The sequence below is a fragment of the Bicyclus anynana genome, chromosome 9, assembly GCF_947172395.1.
Source record: "Bicyclus anynana chromosome 9, ilBicAnyn1.1, whole genome shotgun sequence".
Lineage (NCBI taxonomy): Eukaryota > Metazoa > Arthropoda > Insecta > Lepidoptera > Nymphalidae > Bicyclus > Bicyclus anynana.
In genome coordinates, this window is record NC_069091.1 from 9,958,874 (window position 1) to 9,978,832 (window position 19,959).

At 35.3% G+C, this 19,959-nt stretch overlaps 1 protein-coding gene across 1 annotated transcript in view; it reads left to right on the plus strand.

Moving 5' to 3' along the window:
* LOC112044893 (cadherin-related tumor suppressor) overlaps positions 1 to 19,959 on the plus strand; it is a 156,004-nt gene that overhangs the window by 132,736 nt on the left and 3,309 nt on the right. The window contains exons 3-8 of the mRNA XM_024080888.2: positions 38 to 271; positions 11,313 to 11,514; positions 11,921 to 12,108; positions 12,505 to 12,927; positions 13,142 to 13,643; positions 14,142 to 19,500. Of these exons, the coding sequence (XP_023936656.2) occupies positions 38 to 271; positions 11,313 to 11,514; positions 11,921 to 12,108; positions 12,505 to 12,927; positions 13,142 to 13,643; positions 14,142 to 19,500 (6,908 nt within the window). The remainder of the gene's footprint in view (positions 1 to 37; positions 272 to 11,312; positions 11,515 to 11,920; positions 12,109 to 12,504; positions 12,928 to 13,141; positions 13,644 to 14,141; positions 19,501 to 19,959) is intronic.

The following is a 19,959-nucleotide window of genomic DNA, read 5'->3' on the forward strand; positions in this document are numbered from 1 at the left end:
TCTGAAAATCAATTTAATTGATTATGTTTTTTTCAAGGTCACTGACACCAACGACAATCCACCGATCTTCAAAGAGAACGCTTACTCCTTCGACATACCAGAGAATGCTGCGAGGGGTTCTATAGTAGGCACCGTGGCAGCCATTGACCTCGACTCCGGGCCCAACGCCCAGCTCACCTACACCGTCATATCGGACTGGGCTAACGATGTCTTCTCACTCAACCCACAAACCGGCATCTTTACATTGACAGCGAGACTCGACTATGAAGAGGTAAGCACTCTAAAAAATTGCCATAGTTTGTATACTTCAGGATGGCCAAGGGCCTTCAATTTGACGGTCGCGTGGCGCAGTGGGTAGTGATTTAATTTTCTGTATCCACTGCCGTGGGTTCGATTCCCACAACTGGAAAATATTTGTGTGATGGGCTTGGGTGTTTTTCTAAATTGTCAAACTCCTTAAACTCCATTAATAATGGTAACGTCTGGCCGCTCAGAGATTGCGTTTTTGACAGTTCGTGATCGAATGAGAAACATTTTCAATTACAATTGGCTCGTTATTATGTTTCATCACTACAAAGACAAACGTTGTTGCCATAACCTTGAAACAGCGCAGCTCAACATCCTTGTACGCCAGTTCAAAGTTACATCGCCCATTCGATTACGACCAGTCATAAACGCAATCTCTGAGCGGCCTCACTTTAGTTGTTCTTCTCAAAGGTAAAAGCTGACAAAATATTCTACTAATATTATAAACGCGAAAGTTTATATGGATGTTTGTTTACTCTATAACGCGGCAACTACTGAATCGATTTGGTTGAAATTTATAACGTAGATACTCGTAGATTATAATTTAGAATCTAGATAAACACATAGGCTACTTTTATCCCGAAAAAAATCACTTTATTTGCGAAAAACTGATGATTATGATAGTGTGAATGTTTGTTACCCTTTCACGTCGAGACTAATTAATCGAATTAGCTGGAAATTGGAACTGAGATTGATTATAGCCTGGACATAGGATACTTTTTATCGCGGAAAAATTACATATTTATTTTTCGCGGGTAGCACCATAAGGGCGCAGCTATAGTCTGGCAAGTTAATGATGACACTCCCATGATAAGCGGGCGACGGGGGGACAGACTGCGCGGGAAGTTAGGTGCATCAGTCTTGGGTTTTTCATTCTTCGCTACACGCCCCCCAGCCCGCGCGGTCCATCGGAGTGTTACGAACGAAGTTGCCAAGCTATAGTCAGTTCCACACATTACGAAAGTCTGGCTATGTCAGGCATTCGCTCTATAACCAAGCTGGTTGGCAAGCTGTAGTTTTACGATGTGCGTAGTTAATCTGTGGTTACGAGTACACACAAATAAAAATACGACGAAAGGTTAAGTGATTAAAATCATTCGTATAAATATTCTCAGGAGTAAAATAATAGCCAATTACTGCAGCGCTCTCGACGAAGTAATCAGTATAATGAGGGGCACTTTTGCTAAACTTCAAGTGATGAGTCTAAGATTTAAAAAAAAACTAGATTCTTACTAAGTTTTGTCAAGATATCGTAAAATATTTACTTTCATCATACATAAACACTATAACACTCGTTTCTTTGGAAATAATACATTAAAAACAATTGTTGTCTTGGGTTCGATCCCTGCTCCCTGTCGGTAGGTACCCTCTTGTTTTTCCGAATAACTGGAGGGGGTTGGGAATATTTTTATAATATTTAAAACATATAGGAAGTATTCTTTTATCAAATTTCGATAATAAGTTTGTTATATTTTCCTAAATGTTTCGTATGGTTTGGTATATTGGATGGTAATGGGGTAATTGAAATAATATTATAAGTCTATAAGAATATTTAGCCTTGACACATAAATGAAGTTGTTGTTAGTAAAAGTTTAAAAAAAATGAGTCACTTTACATAAGAAAGAAAACAAAAAATACATAGATTTTGTACACAAAATCATACAAATTCACTATACTACAGCCTTTCTTGATGAGTACTGTTTACCAATAAACAAATCAAAAATGGGGGTATAAAAAACTAGTCATTTCACACCTAATAATAATTATAATTAACTTGTTCTTAAATAAATGAAAATAATTTGATTAATAAGCTTAGAAGAATTAGATATGGTTAATATATTTTGTATTACATTTTATATACAAACCTTACATAATTTAAAATAAATAAATTATGAAATGACATGCGTTTTCTATATTCATTTCTAATTTCTTTGTTGGTAAACAGTACTTATAAAGAAAGGTTGTAGTATAGACATGATCTCATAAAAAAATAAGCATTATGTTACTGATTCTAATAAAATTGTTAAAGCAAAACACATTCAAGTAATTTTATTGTTTTCATTCAGTTAGATTAATTATCTTTTACGTAGAACAGTATCAAGCACTAGTTTTTTATTGATGGCAGTTCTCTGTAATTAAACACTTCACTCAACCAGTTGTTATCGGATCTAAAAATAGCGAAATGTTAATTGAAACATAAATCTGCTTGAAGAAGGCAGCCTTTAAACAGCCTTTTATCCATACATTTACAAAAATAACGGCTTAAAACTATGAGACTTTTTTTTAAATAATAAAACATTCAACTCATTTTAGGACGCCCTCCGTGGCGCAGTGGTATGCGCGGTGGATTTACAAAACGGAGGTCCTGGGTTCGATCCCCGGCTGGGCAGATTGAGATTTTCTTAATTGGTCCAGGTCTGGCTGGTGGGAGGCTAGTTACCACCCTACCGGCAAAGACGTACCGCCAAGCGATTTAGCGTTCCGGTACGATGTCGTGTAGAAACTGAAGGAGTGTGGATTTTCATCCTCATCCTAACAAGTTAGCCCGCTTCAATCTTAGCTGCATCATCACTTACCATCATGCGAGATTGTAGTCAAGGGCTAACTTGTAAAGTACTCGTAGATAGACGACAATTGGATTTTATACATTATGTAGTAGACTCCCTTTGGTTTCACCCGCGTTGTTCTTATTCCTGTGGAAATACTCTACATTTGTAACTCGCTGATAATGTAAATTTCCATTGGTGACAGAATTTTTAAAATCAGTTTTATAGTTTCAGTCAATTTGTTAGAAATAAATAACAAATTTAGCCTCTTTAAAATATTAGTTTAGGCATTATCCTCAGCCTATTTTAGACTAGGTACTACAGAGTTAGTCAGTTTTGCTTAAACAGTTAATAGTTCAAATGCAGGTTTGTATGATAATATTTTGACTTGGCAAAAATCCCTATTATATGTTAATGAATGTACTCAGAAGCCCTCCGAAGCACAGGGTGTAACATCATTGACTATTCGACTCTGGGTTGCTAATGAAAAAGTCTTGCAAGAAAGTAAAACAAATTTCATAGACCAAAAACTCGAACCCACAACCTCATGATCCGTATAACCATTGGACCGACGGGTCAGTCAATATACTCCTATATACAGTATAAGAGCAGTGATAGCCTAGTGGATATGACCTCTGCCTCCGATTCCGGAGGGTGTGGGTTCAAATCCGGTCCCGGGCACGCACCTCCAACCTTCAGTTGTGTGCATTTTAAGAAATTAAATATCACGTGTCTCAATCGGTGAAGGAAAACATCGTGAGGAAACCTGCATACCAGAGAATTATCTTTATTCTCTGCGTGTGTGAAGTCTGCCAATCCGCATTGGGCCAGCGTGGTGGACTATTGGCCTAACCCCTCTCATTCTGAGAGGAGACTCGAGCTCAGCAGTGAGCCGAATATGGGTTGATGACGACAGTATAATAACTAATTTGATAAAGTTCTTGAAACATAGCTTGCGCTGTAACGTGCTTTCTTTGAACATATTTGACTAGGTGATGATCAAATCAGAATGCATACCCTTTGTTCAAGAATCTTCTCGTGCCACTTTTCGCGGGAGAAACGTGCATCTAACGTTATTATGGTGTGCCTAGAGGTTATGAATTTTCCGCCACAAAATTCATGTCGGGGCATTGACCAGTCCTTCTAGGTACAAATCGTGTATACTTGTTTCTTCGTGTTAAGTTGCAAGTGTCTGGTATTTTTCATTTTACGACTTGTCCACTTAATGTGCTCTAGGCTTTAGTGTTATATTGTTATTGTTTTAATTTATTTTTTTATTACTTTGAATGGGCTTCCTAAGTAAAGCAGTATGTTTTTAAAGTACTTATATAAATCTTTCAACACGTCATAACAATAAAAAGTTATACGATATACCTGCGATGTTTGTCTCTTTATCTATTAAAACTTACAGAAATTAATGAATAAGTATTTTTTATAATTAAACTAGCAGACACCGGAAATTTTGTCCGCTTATCTTTTGTTTAAAAACGCATTAAAATTAGTTTTAAAGATCAAAAGATCTACAAACTCGGTAAGCGACTTTGTTGGTAATAAGTATTACCTATCCATACAATTTGAATATAATAAAATAATTCATATCATTCAAGTCTATGCAGTACCTAGATATGACTACATCAAATATTTTCAATATTTCAGTGAATAAATTATTTTCTGCTGGAATAGCTTTTCATGGAAGATAGCAAAATAAATTATTTATTTAATTTTCATAATGAACTTATTCGGTTTTTATAACAATAAGAGTGAAGAATCAATTCTGAATAATTACTTTTCTATAATGCACTATAATTAATAACTGTTTAAAATTACAAGCTAATTGTTCTCCGATGCCTTCGTAGAACCATCGGCCAGTTGATGGCACTTCGTGTGCTTGTTCTAGCTGTTGATACAATTATCTTAACATAGATCTAAAGGGGCGTTGACCGTTCAAGTGGTCCCATCGCACGACGTTACGTGCCTACCTACCGAAAGTTGTTTGGATTTGTACAAGAATATTTGCTTCCATTACTTTATTACAAACTTACTATTTGTACTCCTTAATTACGACTGTAGAACAATTTATTACAAACTTACTATTTGTACTATTTAATTACGACTGTAGACTGTAACATCTTTGTGTTAAATACTGTTAGATGTGTTACTAGCGCATGAAAAATGAGGCTCTCAAAAGAGGAAATTTAGACAAAAAACGTTATTTAAACAAATAATACCGTTATTTAAACAAATAATTACCGTTATTTAACAAATAAGTACTGTTATTTAAACAAATAATTAATAATATAAAATATAATATAATTTAAATAAATAATAAATGTCGTCTACAATGTCGAGTTGTGTGTTCAGGAAGTGTAAAAACTATATATACATAAATATATAATGGAATTAAAAACAAAGTTGTACATGTGTGCTGCGCTCAGTGTTGTAGCCTTCATTCGGATCACTTTTTGTGGTGATTTTGTAGGGACGTAACCGATCTATAGTATAAAATTATCATTGCTGTAGAATACTATGATATTAGAGCTAGTTGTGTTAGTAAAAATTCACCTTTAAATGATTTTTCTTGCTATGTAGCTTAAGCTAAAAGTTTAAATGAACTGACAAAACGAAAGCTTTTGCTATCGGTACTGTTATCGTCGCGTTGCAACTGCAACGACTTGCGGTACGGACGGCTTCAGTGTGCTTGTGGCTTTCGAGCCGTTCACATCTGTTGTTGTGTAATTCTTTATGGGTTACTTGGGATAGGCGGGGGGGGGGGGCTTGAGTGGAAAAGGGGAGTGTTTGTTAACAGTCAAAGGGTCCTTTAACCCTACACACAACGTTCACAAGTGCGTGACTTCACTCAAGGTCATTCTCTGCCATTCTAGGGTCTTATTTTGGTTTCAGTTTGATTTGTTAATTAAGTTAGTCCTGACAAATGTTGTGAATAACCTTTGTTCGACATTAGTTTTCTTATTTTTGTAATCACTTTTGAGTCCGCTAGAAGTACAAATTCTTTCCATCCAAGATGTACTACGAAACACTAGCATTAATTAAATTGCATACATTATCTATACCTAATATTATAAAGAGGTAACATTTGTATGAGGGGGTAATATCTGGAGCTACTGCACAGATTTTGTAAATTCTTTCACCACTAAAAAGCTATGTTATTTGCCAGTGTCATATAGGCTATATTTCATGTCCGTCTAAGCACGGGAACGGGTACTACGGCTAATATTTAATACATTAAGTATATCAAATACCTATATTACAATCTATGTAAAAGTTAACTGTAATTTGTACCAACAAAACAGATTATGTAAATTTACAAAGACGTTAAGGACATCAAATTTACCGCTCTTATAAAACATTTTGAGTCACTTACCTGAATGCCTTTTGGGCATAAAAATAAGATACGGATAAGTAAAATTTATTACGAGCCGTGTAAAATATAGCATGTTGTAGGTAAGATGTGCAATTCAGCGTCCAAGGGCAATGATGCCCTTGAGCGGGCTTTTTAATGGAAGCTCGGCAAAACGACCGCACCCTAAGAGCTCGCTTTTTATATGCCAATCGATATGAAGGTCGGTTCATCTATTAAAAGTGAAACGATTAAAACATACGTTTTTATGGTGTCCCTGAACATGCTACTGTCAGCTAGTTTTGTTTTTTTTTTACGCAAAAATTCGACTGCTCTATTTTTTTTTATTCTTTACAAGTTAGCCCTTGACTACAATCTCACCTGATGGTAAGTGATGATGCAGTCTAAGATGGAAGCGGGCTAACTTGTTAGGAGGAGGATGAAAATTCACACTCCTTTTCGGTTTATACACGACATCGTACCGGAATGCTAAATCGCTTGGTAATACGTCTTTGTCGGTAGGGTGGTAACTAGCCACGGCCGAAGTCTCCCACCAGCCAGCCTGGCGGAAATAAAAAAAAAATATTTGTTTCCTTTCTAAATAAATAAATAAATTCATTCTCTCCCAAGAAATGCAACACTATTACTGGTAATAACGGCGGATTGATGACGTTTTCAATTCAGTAGTCGTTTTGACGTTTGCTGTCAATATTGTCATGTCAATTGTTGCTTTAAGGGCGCCATCTTGATTTATATCAATAACTTGGGTTTTCATTTTATTTATTTCTTTTTATTTAGTTAAATTTATTTACTTATTTTAATAATCCTTGTATTTTTAAATTTTTAATGATATGGGGTATAAGAGTGGACCTGAAACGGACCATCTCCTTTGGTACAATTTTCGTTGCTAATTTTTGCTCTTTTATCATAATTATTATAAAATAGAGCTTACGGTATGGGCACAAGTACATGGAGTTAAGGCTTCAACATGGCCACAAAGTAACTTGTTTTTGCTACTATACTCGTATTTTATCACGAGATGCAATATCTAAGAAGTACATGTCAAGTACGCAATAAAATAGCGTATGCGAGTATCCGCGCACTTGGTTTTTATGCTCATAAATCATCGAGAACAACTGATTGACCAGCAGAATAGTGTACCTTAGACTTACTAAAGGCTGTAGCTACTCGTCCGGTAACCGGACAAATAAAGTAGTTTTGTTTTTTCGGTAATCGTCTGAATTACACGAAAGTATTGTTCTTGTCGGACTAATAAGAATATGCAGTAATTTATCCAGTAACCGTGTACATAAAATAAATTTATTCGTACAATTTTTGTATGAATAGTTACTTCAATTACTAAAGTATTGGACATCTTTTGTAGGTTCTTGGACAGTCTTCGGTTTATACTTTCTTTGGCCCAATTCTAAAATAATTGGATAAACTGGAAGTTTTTATGTTTCGCGTATCATTATCATTAGCCTATTTTATGTCACTCTGCAGGGCTAGGCCTCTCTCTTGAAAACCTTTGTAGAATTACAGACATTAAGTATTAACCTAGTATCATGTAGTAGACTAAATGGTTTTAGAACACAGACTCCCATCTCAGAGCTACTACTGAGAATTTCTTACAAAGAAGTAAAACCCAAATCTTCTGAAGTCCATCAGCCCCCCAGATCCAGAAGTGTATCCAGGACTCGTTATCTGACCTTAGCTTGGCAAGTTCGTTGATGCCACTCCCATGATATGCGGGGGAAAGATTACGCGGGTGTGAAATCGTGCGTGCGGGGAAGTGAAGTCGTGGGTTTTTCATTCATCGCTATACGCCCCCCGGCCCGCGCGACCATCGGGAGTGTTACGAACGAATTTGCCAAGCTAAAACTATTCAAAATTTTTTGCAAGTTTTTTAAAGTATGATAAATAGTGTAGTAATCATTTTACATTTTCAAATTTACCTTGAAAACTGAAGGACTTTCCATATAAACTTTCTACCCCTATTTTATCCTCTTAGGGGTAGAATTTGTCAAAATCCTCTCTTTGGGGTGCCTACGTTTTAGTAACTTTATGCATGCAAAGTCTCATCCCGATCGGTTTAAAATTTACAAACTTTCATCCCCTATTTTATCCCTTTGGGGGGTAGAATTGATCAAAATCCTTTCTTAGAGAATGTTTACGTCATAACATCTACCTGCATGCCAAATTTTAGTCCGATCCGTCCAGTGGTTTGGGCTGTGCTTTGATATATCACTATGTCAGTCAGTTACCTTTGAGTTATATACAGGGTGTCCCGTAATTAATAAACCACCACCACCACCTAATTATCTAAAACTAATTTTAATAGTTTTCCAAAAATCCTTAGGGTGACCAAGTTATATTTTTTATTCGGATTTAAAAAAAATTCCATCTTGAATCAGTTTTTTCAATGCTGTACCTAGTTGCTGTAATTATGTTTTTAATTTTAAAGATCTGATTTTTGCTAAATGTTACGAAATAAAGTATCAACGTACTATGCCTATTACCTGTATAATTAGATGTCTGTGTCTATAATGCTATTTGGTATTAAAAGCTAAGTAAAACTAATAGGTGATGTAAATTTTTATATTTATGATACTTTTATGAATAAAGACATAATACATGAGTATTACTTGCTTAATACGGAATACAATATGCGCCACGGCATCCTGTTATTAGTGGGTCTATGTGAGGTATTATTTGATCCCGCTATTCATGCAAACCTGTCTGCCCGGGACTGAGAGCGTGGCAAACATCGCTAAACGTCGTCGACGAGAAAATACTTTCATTTGAATGTTAAATCCATAAACAACGCTTGATTCGCTAAACCTGTGGCTATTAATTATTATTTTTGTTGGCATATTGCAATAACCCGTAATAGCCGTGATAGCCTAGTAGATATGACTTCTGCAGCCGATTCAGGAGGGTATGGGTTCGAATCCAGTCCGGGGCATGCACCTCCAGTAGTTCCTGAAATTAGCGCGTTCATCCAAATAAACAAACAAACTCTTCAGCTTTATATATATAGTATAGAGTATAGATAGCTAAGGCGTTAGAGTATAGATAGCTAAGGCGTGATAGCCCAGTGGATATGACCTCCGATTCCGGAAGGTGTGGGTTCTAATCCAGTCCGGGGCATGCACCTCCAACTTTTCAGTTGTATGCATTTTAAGAAAAATTAATATCCCGTGTCTCAAATGGTGAAGGAAAAACATCGTGAGGAAACCTGCATACCAGAGAATTTTCTTAATTTTCTGCGTGTGTGAAGTCTGCTAATCCGCATTGGACCAGCATGGTGGACTATTGGCCTGACCCCTCTCATTCTGAGAGGAGACTCGAGCTCAGCAGTGAGCTGAATATGGGTTGATAATGATGATATTACAATAATACGAGCCTGTGATATAATAGCCTGTCATGGCTCTTTAGAGGGCTAGTCCTCCCTTGTTATAGGAGAGAGGATATAGAGCTTAAACTCACCATGCTGTTCCAATGAGTGGACGGACTAGTGATAATGTTTACGTAATCACTATCGGAAACGACGGTTTAGAGTGCTTTCCGAAGTTGTGTGACACCATCAACTTATTAACAATTTTTACCGTAGTTCATCTGAAATCTCAGTTAGCTAGAGCTAGGAGTCTCACTCCTCCAGTCTCCTCCAGCAACTCGTGATTCAAAGTTACGGTTCTGAGTTTTATATGTCTACCTATATTATAAATTATAAATGAACTATCTTAAATGATAATAAAACTTGTTTTCTACCGATGTTAGACTGATTCTGGGGTCAACAAAGATTCCTTCCGTCCCTAGATCCACTGTTAAACACTGAAACATCGGAGTATCCATGCGCGCCAGTTCGTCAAGCCAACCGGTCCGCTAATTAGTAAAAACAACAATTCGCAGTACATTCGTTTTCTCGACCGCCCGCCATTTCCTCGTACGCCACTAGAGAGCTGCTAATTTCATCCCGGTACAGTTTTTTTGCGTCGCGCATCATATTCGGCATTTGCCCACTCGATCCGCCATCGAAATTAAGGTCCGAACAATGTCTGACAAAGCGACCGTCGGCAAAACATTCGAAAGCCGGATTCCGAGACCGCTGCCTGTTTTTTAAATCGCCTCCTCGCTTCGCGATCCGCAAACGGAGGGGCTTGTCATAGTTGGGAAGCTTCGCTGACCTATTATATGGAAAATCTGAATTCCAGTCCGCATTCTTTGAATATTGCTATCATAATTTTCGCAGGAAAATATCCATAATGTCATGCTACATGCAATGAAGTGTGTACTATTTAGGTATATAAATTTAAATTCATTTATTGCAAGTTTTATACACGCAATTTTAAAAAGTAAAGTCAGTCAGTGAGTAGAATATAGAGCTCGACTGACTCTATCACCGTTTAGAAGAGCCTAAATTACCAATGCAAAGGTAATTACTATTGGTAATAATTATCATACAGTTGTTATCATGTTTTGTGTGTAGAAGAAAGGAGAGCTCATTGCTGTTTATGTTATTCACGTCTCGTCACGGTCTCGTGGTAGGCTACAGCCGTGGTTACCACCCTACCGGCAAAGGCGCTGCCAAGCGATTTATAGTTCCGGTATGATGCCAGATACTTCACAAGTTAGCCCTTGTAGTCAAGGGCTAACTTGTGAAGTATCTCAAGTTAGTCCTTGACTCACCTGACCTGATGGTATGTGACGATGCACTCTAAGATGTAAGCGGCCTAACTTGTTAGGAGGAAAATGAAAATTCACACGCCTTTTCGGTTTCTCCACATCGTACCAGAACGCTAAATCGCTTGGCGGTACGTCTTTGCCGGTAGGGTGGTAACTAACCACGGCTGAAGCCTCCCACCAGCCAGACCTGGACCAATTAAGAAAATCTCAATCGGCCCAACCGGGGATCGAACCCAGGACCTTGTAAATCCACCGCGCATATTACTGCGTCACCTGAAACGATCACGCCTATTGATAAAGATCGCCTGTTGCTTCTTATTTTTTATTATATTTATTTTGTGTGCAATAAATTAAATAAAATGTTGCTATATTTATTTTAAGATAAATAAATTAAACAAAATGTTGTTGTTTTCCAGACGCAGCACTACATACTGGTGGCGCAAGCGCAGGACAACGGGCATCCATCCTTGTCCGGAACTGTCACGGTGTACATCAACGTCATTGATCTGAACGACAACGCGCCCATCTTCGACCCCATGAGTTTCTCTAACGAGATTTTAGAAGACGTTCCCATTGGCTCTTCAGTTGTCACAGTTAGCGCCACTGACATGGATGCAGGTATAAACAATGAAATAAGTAAAATAGCAAACGCAACATGCTATATATAAATCTTGAACTAACTCATTTTCATTCTCTGTCTGTTATCAGGACAATTGTTTTTAAAAGCTACTCGTAGTTTTAAAATAAATTAATAGTTAGATCAGTGACTCCTTGTTAAAAAGAAAACCTTTCAAAACGTATTTTTATGTTATAGTCCAGCAATTGATAGAACTTAACTTTTGAGTTTACTTTAAAGGAAATTATGATTTAAATAATCAATTCATGTTTATAAATATGACCGATATTGTATAATTTAACTTTTCTACTATTTTCTGTTTTTCTATTATCCATCATTACCTTAGTAACTAATTTATTTATAAAATGTAATTACTGTCATTAACAGAAAAATTAAATGGTTTTCCAGGACTGAACGGGAAATTAATATATAGCATAACGTCTGGAGATGATAACAAAGACTTTATAATGACGGCAAACGGCACAATTTTGACTGGAAAAATGTTAGATAGAGAAACGCTGCCGATTTATAATTTGATCGTCACTGCTAGAGATTTAGCTAAACCACCAGAACCACAATTATCAGCCACTGTGCAGGTAAAAATTCACTTTACAAACACACATAATGTTACCAAGTCTAAGAAACCATAATATCCTAAGGTTGTGAGCTCTTAAGTTTGTCGATTGCGTTTACTTTCACAAAGCAGTGTCATTTTTCACAACTTCGTAACAAGTTACGGCAATGTATTGATTTTGGAACAGTGGTTTTAGTTTTTTTTTTATTAGGCTGAGAACCTGTGATTGCCAGAATTTTTTCAATAAAAAGAAACTGTAAGTTTCATGGTTTTGATTTTTATTAGCAGGGAAACTTCCAACTTTATTTATTTACTTTATAAATTGATGATGATTTGATGGTCGTAAATATTTAATGAATTGAAAAAATGCTTGAAGTTAATACTAAATGCTTATAATATACCTACGTAAACATTACAGGTTACAATTCAATTAAAAGATGTCAACGATATGGCTCCAGAATTTGTTTCTACCAATATGACTACAATTTCTGAAAATATTCCTCTTAACACTGTTGTAATGACAGTAAAAGCCATTGATAAAGATGAAGGCCGAAACGGATATGTTGAGTATTTTATGTCACCCAATCCAGAAACAAATGGTTATTTTACTTTGGGAAATGTTGATGGAATTCTACGAGCAACTGGAAAATTGGATAGAGAACAAAAATCAAATTTTACTATAACCGTTAGTGCAAAGGATAGGGGAGACCCTCCTAATGTGACCAAAACTAAAATACACATTAAAATATTAGATGAAAATGATAACAGCCCCGTTTTCGATCCAAAGCAATACAGTGCTGCTGTTCCTGAAAATGCTAGCATTGGTGCTAGTGTACTACAAGTAAGTGTGATATTTTAGTACTAATACAATAGAGTAACTTGTATTCTAATATGCCGAAAAACAAATTAGAAACGTAATCTTTTAATATATATATTTTTTAATTTTCAAAAAAAGTTTATATTTTGGAGAGACAAGGGAAAATAGAAAATTTCATGATTAAATTAAAAACAATCCAAGTGAATACAACAACTAATACTACAATACTATTTTTCAGGTATCTGCGACAGATGTTGATGAAGATGCTAATGGAAGAGTTAGATATTCAATAGCTTCTGGAGATGAAAATCGAGATTTTAGTATTAGCGAAGATACTGGTATTGTAAGAGTTGCAAAAAACTTGAATTTTGAAAGAAAATCCCGTTACATTTTATCTGTAAGAGCAGAAGATTGTGCCAAAGATGATGTCAGATTCGATACAGCTGAACTATCCATTTCAATTCAAGATATAAATGATAATCCACCGACCTTTTTGGACTCTCCATATCTTGCATATGTTATGGAAAATGTAATACCACCTAATGGTGGCTACATATTAACTGTTCACGCTTATGATGCAGATTCTCCTCCATTTAATAACCAAGTTCGATATTTTATTAAAGAAGGTGATGCAGATCTATTTAAAATTAACGCTTCATCTGGGCAAATTTCGTTATTACGAACTTTAGACCGGGAATCTCAAGATGAATATACGCTTTCTCTCGTCGCAATGGATACAGGTAAAATTTGTTGCGTATTAAAATTTGTAAGAAAAAAATATATCATTTATTTGGTTACTTTTATATTACCACGTAGGTATATTTATGGATAACTAGATGACCCATAACGTTTGGTTGAAAAGCAATAACTTATAATTATAAAACTATTCGGAACTGGTGTGACGAAACAATTTAGTTATGTGATACGCGACAATTTAGAAATATTGTCAACAAATAAAATAAACATTAATATATTATAACAAACCTAGATCCCGACGGCAGCGTTGCGCTGCCGTCTTGATTTAATCACATAAATAATCCACTTAATCACCCAAAAAATTCATCGATAAATAAATAATTTAATGTGTGTCTAGCTGTTCCAAAGTGTAGATTATATTTTGTAAGGCAATTTTTATTTTTGTAAGATAGTAAAGTTAAAGTAAGATTTTTGATGACTAGAATTCATATACGTATACAATATCTATTCGATTTGACATTTATATTTGTATCTTTTTATAGGTTCTCCTCCATTAACGGGATCTGGAACTGTGAAAATTATAGTTCAAGACGTGAATGATAATAGTCCGGACTTCCAACGACAAAGTTACAAAACTACAGTTAAAGAAAACCTACCAATTGAAACATTTATATTGCATGCCAAAGCTATAGATAAAGATATCGGAAATAACGCAAAAATAAAGTACAGTCTTCTTGGAGATAAATCAGAGAGATTTCAAATAGATCCAGAAACAGGTATAATTTTAACGAATGCTACTTTAGATAGAGAAGAATGGGATAAATATTATTTAATAATTATGGCTCAAGACTCTTCAACTACAGATCCACGAACTGTTACTGCTAACCTTACTATAATAGTAGAAGATGAAAATGATAATTCGCCGATGTTTCCGCAAACCGTTTATGAAGTTTATATTTCAGAACGTACTATTCCAGACGATTTTATTTTTGGTGTGAAGGCCACGGACAACGACGTCGGACTTAATAAAAAAATATTTTATGATTTAAAAGGTGAACATCAAAATCTGTTTACTATAAATAGAGATACAGGAGTGATCAAAGCAAAAGAAAATTTAGTAAAATATAAAGACAAGCACAAGTCTATATTTAACTTAATTATATTAGCCACTGACGGAGGGATACTTCCAAGACAAAGTTCTGCTGAGCTAATTCTTATTCCGAAGTCAGGAAAGAACTTTCCGAAATTTACAGTTAACAACAAACTCACTTTTACCTTTTCTGAAGATACACCTGAAGGAGTTTTAGTAACCAGATTATCTGCAACCTCCCCAAAAAATGGGCCGACAGGGTTATTACAATATTCAGTCGCAGGAGGTAATGTTGGTGATGCATTGAGAGTTGAACCTATGACTGGTGAAATTTTCATTACTGGAAAAGGTCTAGATTATGAAACTATGCCTCTTTATGAAGTTTGGTTTGAAGTTAAAGATTCTGATAATCCACCTCTAAAATCTTTTATTGAAATTGAAATCAAAGTAACTGATGCAAATGACAATGCACCTATAATTGAAAGTGCTTTGTATAACGCAACTGTGCCAGAAGAAGAATCTCCACCCCAAATGGTTATAAAAATTGAAGCCCATGATGATGATTCTAATGAAAATGGAAGAATTTATTTTAGACTCATCGACGACTATGAAGAAACATTTGTAATTGATTCTGAAAGTGGAGAAATATTTACTAATATTGCTTTAGACAGGGAATCAATCCCATTTTATGAAATTGTAGTACAAGCAGTCGATCATGGAGTACCTCAACTAGCAGGAACATCAACAGTACTTGTATCAGTTTTAGATAAAAATGATAATCCTCCAAGGTTTACTCGACTTTTTAGTGTAAATGTAACCGAAAATGCTGAAATCGGATCATTTGTCATAAGAGTAACTAGTTCTGACTTAGATATTGGTGCCAATGCTAATGCCACATACAGTTTTGTTGAAAATCCTGGTGAAAAATTTATTATTGATCCTATAAGTGGTAATGTTACAGTAGCTAGATCGTTAGATCGAGAACTACAGGATGAATATGTTTTAAAAGTGGCTGCGATTGATGGGGCCTGGCGTTCTGAAACTCCTTTGACAATAACTATACAGGATCAAAATGATAATGCACCTGAATTTGAATACTCCTATTATAGTTTTAATTTTCCTGAATTACAAAACAAAAACAGCTTTGTTGGTCAAGTTATCGCAACTGACAAAGATAAACAAGGTCCTAATTCTATTATTTCATATTCTTTACAACAGACATCAGACCTATTTACTATTGATCCTGCTACTGGTGAAATATTAAGCAAGTTTAAAATGAATTATAAGAGAACATCCGTTAACACATCACCAGAAAACACGTATTCTGTGATTGTAGTCGCAACCGACAATGGTAAACCACCAATGTCTTCGGAATGTCTTGTGACTATAAATGTCGTAGATGCAAATAACAACAAACCAAAATTTAAAGATCACGAGAAGTTAGTGCCTGTACCGCAAGATGCTACACTTGGTGAAAAAATTATAAAACTGATAGCCGAGGATGCATTTGACTTTGGTATTAATGCTCAAGTAGAATACATGGTTTCTGGAGGTAATGGGACGACATACTTTTCCATTGATAAAGTCACTGGTTGGATTGTCGTAAGTAAGCAATTTTATTACACAGGACAATACTATGAATTGAAAATTAAAGCAATTGATCGTGGCGTTCCACCACAAATGGATGAAACCAGAATAACATTTGTAGTCACAGGGGAAAATATTTATAGTCCTAGATTTACTGCTTTGAGCTACCAAGTTATAGTTCCAGAAAATGAACCAGTGGGTTCATCTATACTTTCATTGAATGCTTTTGATGAAGACGAGGGACCTAATGGTATAGTAAGATATGCAATAAGTTCTGGCAATGAAGATAAAGAATTTCAAGTCGATTCTATATCAGGTACAATAAGTATATCACGGCCACTAGATTACGATGAAACCCAAGAATATCGTTTAAATATAACTGCGAAAGATCTAGGGTTTAAACCAAAAGAAGCTACTGCAACTGTAACCATCATATTAACAGACATTAACGATAATGCTCCACTTTTTAATCAATCAAAATATATTGCTTATTTACCTGAGAATTTGCCAATTAATAGTTTTATATTTAAAGTTCAAGCAATTGACATCGACTCTCCTAAAAATTCCATTGTTAAATATCATATAAATAATGAAATGACAACCCTTTTTTATATTGATGAGAATACGGGAAAAATTTTCTCTAAGGAAATATTTGACTACGAAGAAAAGTCAGTATATCGGTTAGAAGTATTAGCTGAAAATCCAGATTCAGTAATGAGAAGTACTACTGAAGTCATTATTCATATTACTGGAGTAAATGAATACTATCCGAAGTTTATTCAACCCGTTTTTCATTTTGATGTCTCTGAATCTGCTGACGTTGGAGCTCACGTTGGTGTAATACAAGCTACAGACCAAGATAGCGGTGATGATGGGATAATATACTATTTCTTTGTTGGTTCGAGTAATGATAAGGGTTTCGGAATAAACTCACAAACGGGAGTAATTAGAGTTGCTAGATATTTGGACAGAGAGACACAAAACAGGGTTGTTTTGACAGTTTTAGCTAAAAACTCAGGTGGCATACATGGCAATGATACTGATGAAGCTCAAGTTATTATATCAATTCAAGATGGTAATGATCCACCAGAATTTTTACGACATTATTATGAAGCAACAATATCAGAAGGAGCAAATGTTGGCCAAAAAGTTATTCAAGTAAAAGCCGTTGACAAAGATGTAAGGCCACAAAACAATCAGTTTAGTTTTTCAATTATAGATGGCAACACCAACCAGAATTTCAAAATTGATCCTCAAAATGGTGAAATTGAAGTGGCGCGTGTTCTAGATCGAGAAACTATCTCAACATATTCATTAATAATAGGGGCTATTGATACAGGAACACCCCCACAGACGGGTACAACAACAGTTAAAATAACTTTGACTGATATAAACGATAATGGTCCAGTTTTTGACGTAAATAATTTTGATGGATCTGTTTATGAAAATGAACCACCAAACACTAGTATTACTACTCTTTCCGCTAAAGATCCTGATTTGCCACCGAATGGGGCTCCATTTTCGTATACTATTATAGGTGGTAAACATCAAAGCTATGTTAAAGTTCAAAAACATACTGGTATTTTATTAACTACCAAAAAAATCGATAGAGAGATCACACCATATTTAGACGTCGTAATCCAAATTGAAGATAGCGGTACCCCAGTAATGCAGTCCAATTATACGATTAAAATAAATATATTGGACAGAAATGATAACCCACCAAGTCCAAGATCAGCTCATGTTATGGTACATGCATTCAATGGTAAAATACCTCCTGGAAAAATAGCGGATGTTAAACCTAATGACCCCGACGTAGTGGGGGACTATAAATGCAAAATTGTTAAAGATTCTACATCTGAAAACTCATTATCATTGTTTAGTATTAAAAAAGGATGTGACCTTTATACAAACTCTGTTAGACCAGGTCAAGGTTATTCATTTTCAGTATCAGGTAATGATGGAATTCATAAAGATGTTATATCGTCTATAAGTGTTGAATATTTTTCTTTTAACAATAATACTGTGGAACAATCTGTAACCATAAGAATTATGAATATGACATCATCTGATTTTCTAACAAATTATTATAGAATTGTATTAGAAATAATTAAAAATGGACTAAAGAATATGGAAAGTATATATTTATATAGTATAAATGAAGAAAAAGAAAACATTGATTTAACTATAGCAATTAAGGAACATAATTCTTTTTTGAAAAAAGATAAAAGTGAGAAGCATTTGAAAACTAAAGAATCTGAAATTCGAAAAGTTTTGAAGAGACAAGTTGTCATTCCATATTATCCCTGTTCTACTCATAAATGTCAAAACGAAGGTATATGTACAGATGCCATAAATGTAATGGAAGTGACGAAAATTACTGAAAGTTCTACTTTAATACTTACTTCTCCTCTAGTACGTCACGATTACGTTTGTCATTGTAGTGATAGATTTATGGGTAGCAACTGCGAAAAACGACAAGATCCTTGTTCACCCAACCCTTGTCAATTTGGAGGACAATGTCGCAAGCAAGGACATGATTTCATATGCACTTGCCCTTTAAGACGAGAAGGCAAAACATGCGAATTAGAAAGAGATGACGTTTGTAGTAGCAACCCATGTAAAAACGGTGGCTCTTGTAAAGAAAGTACAGATAGAAATTCATTCTTCTGCTTGTGCCGTCCTGGTTACCGAGGTAATCAATGTGAGGCTCTTGTAGACTCTTGCAGACCTAATCCATGTATGTATGGAGGAATTTGTATTAGTCTTAAACCTGGATATAGATGCAGCTGTACAAATGGTCGTTATGGTACTCATTGTGAAAGTTCGACGTTTGGATTTAATGAATTATCCTATATACAGTTTCCTGCTCTAGATGCATCAACAAATGATATCACAATAATATTTGCGACGACTAAATCAGATGCATTGTTGTTGTACAATTATGGTGCCCAAACTGGTGGCCGATCTGATTTCATTGCAATAGAAATACTTAGTGGAAAACCCGTTTTCTCGTTCGGAGGTGCAAGAACTTCAATAACATCTGTTGCTCTAATGGATACTGATAAAAATTTGTCTGACGGGAAATGGTACAAACTAACAGCAACTAGAAATGGACGAGTAATATCACTAAGTATTGCAACTTGTACTGATCACGGTGACATTTGTACAGAATGTGAACCTGGCGATAGTTCGTGCTATGGGGACGACACTGGTCAAGCAGGGTAAGTAATTTAACCCAATCCATCCAAAAATAATGTTATATTTTATAACTATAATAAGTCTTAATTACTGCGCTACAATATCGATTTTAAAGTTTTATAGTAAACTTCTGCTAACAGGTGCGAATCAGTTCATGAGATTCAGTTTCTTCAGATAACTTTTGTATACGTCCAACTATAAAGAAACAAAGCCTACATATTGTTCTGTACTTAGCTATCCGTAAATATCGCATAAAAATATGTTTAGTAGATCCAGAGAAAAGCGTGATCACACAGACAGATAGACGGTCAAGAAATTTCATACTTGTTTTTTTTCAGTTCAGTTACCTACTCATTTCTGTTTTCTATTACTACTGCTTCATCTCCCATCTTTATTTGTCGTTAATTTTATTCAAAGACGCTCTATATCTACTCTCTTAGTTTATTTAAGAGATTCCTACAACAATATAATTGAAAAACAAA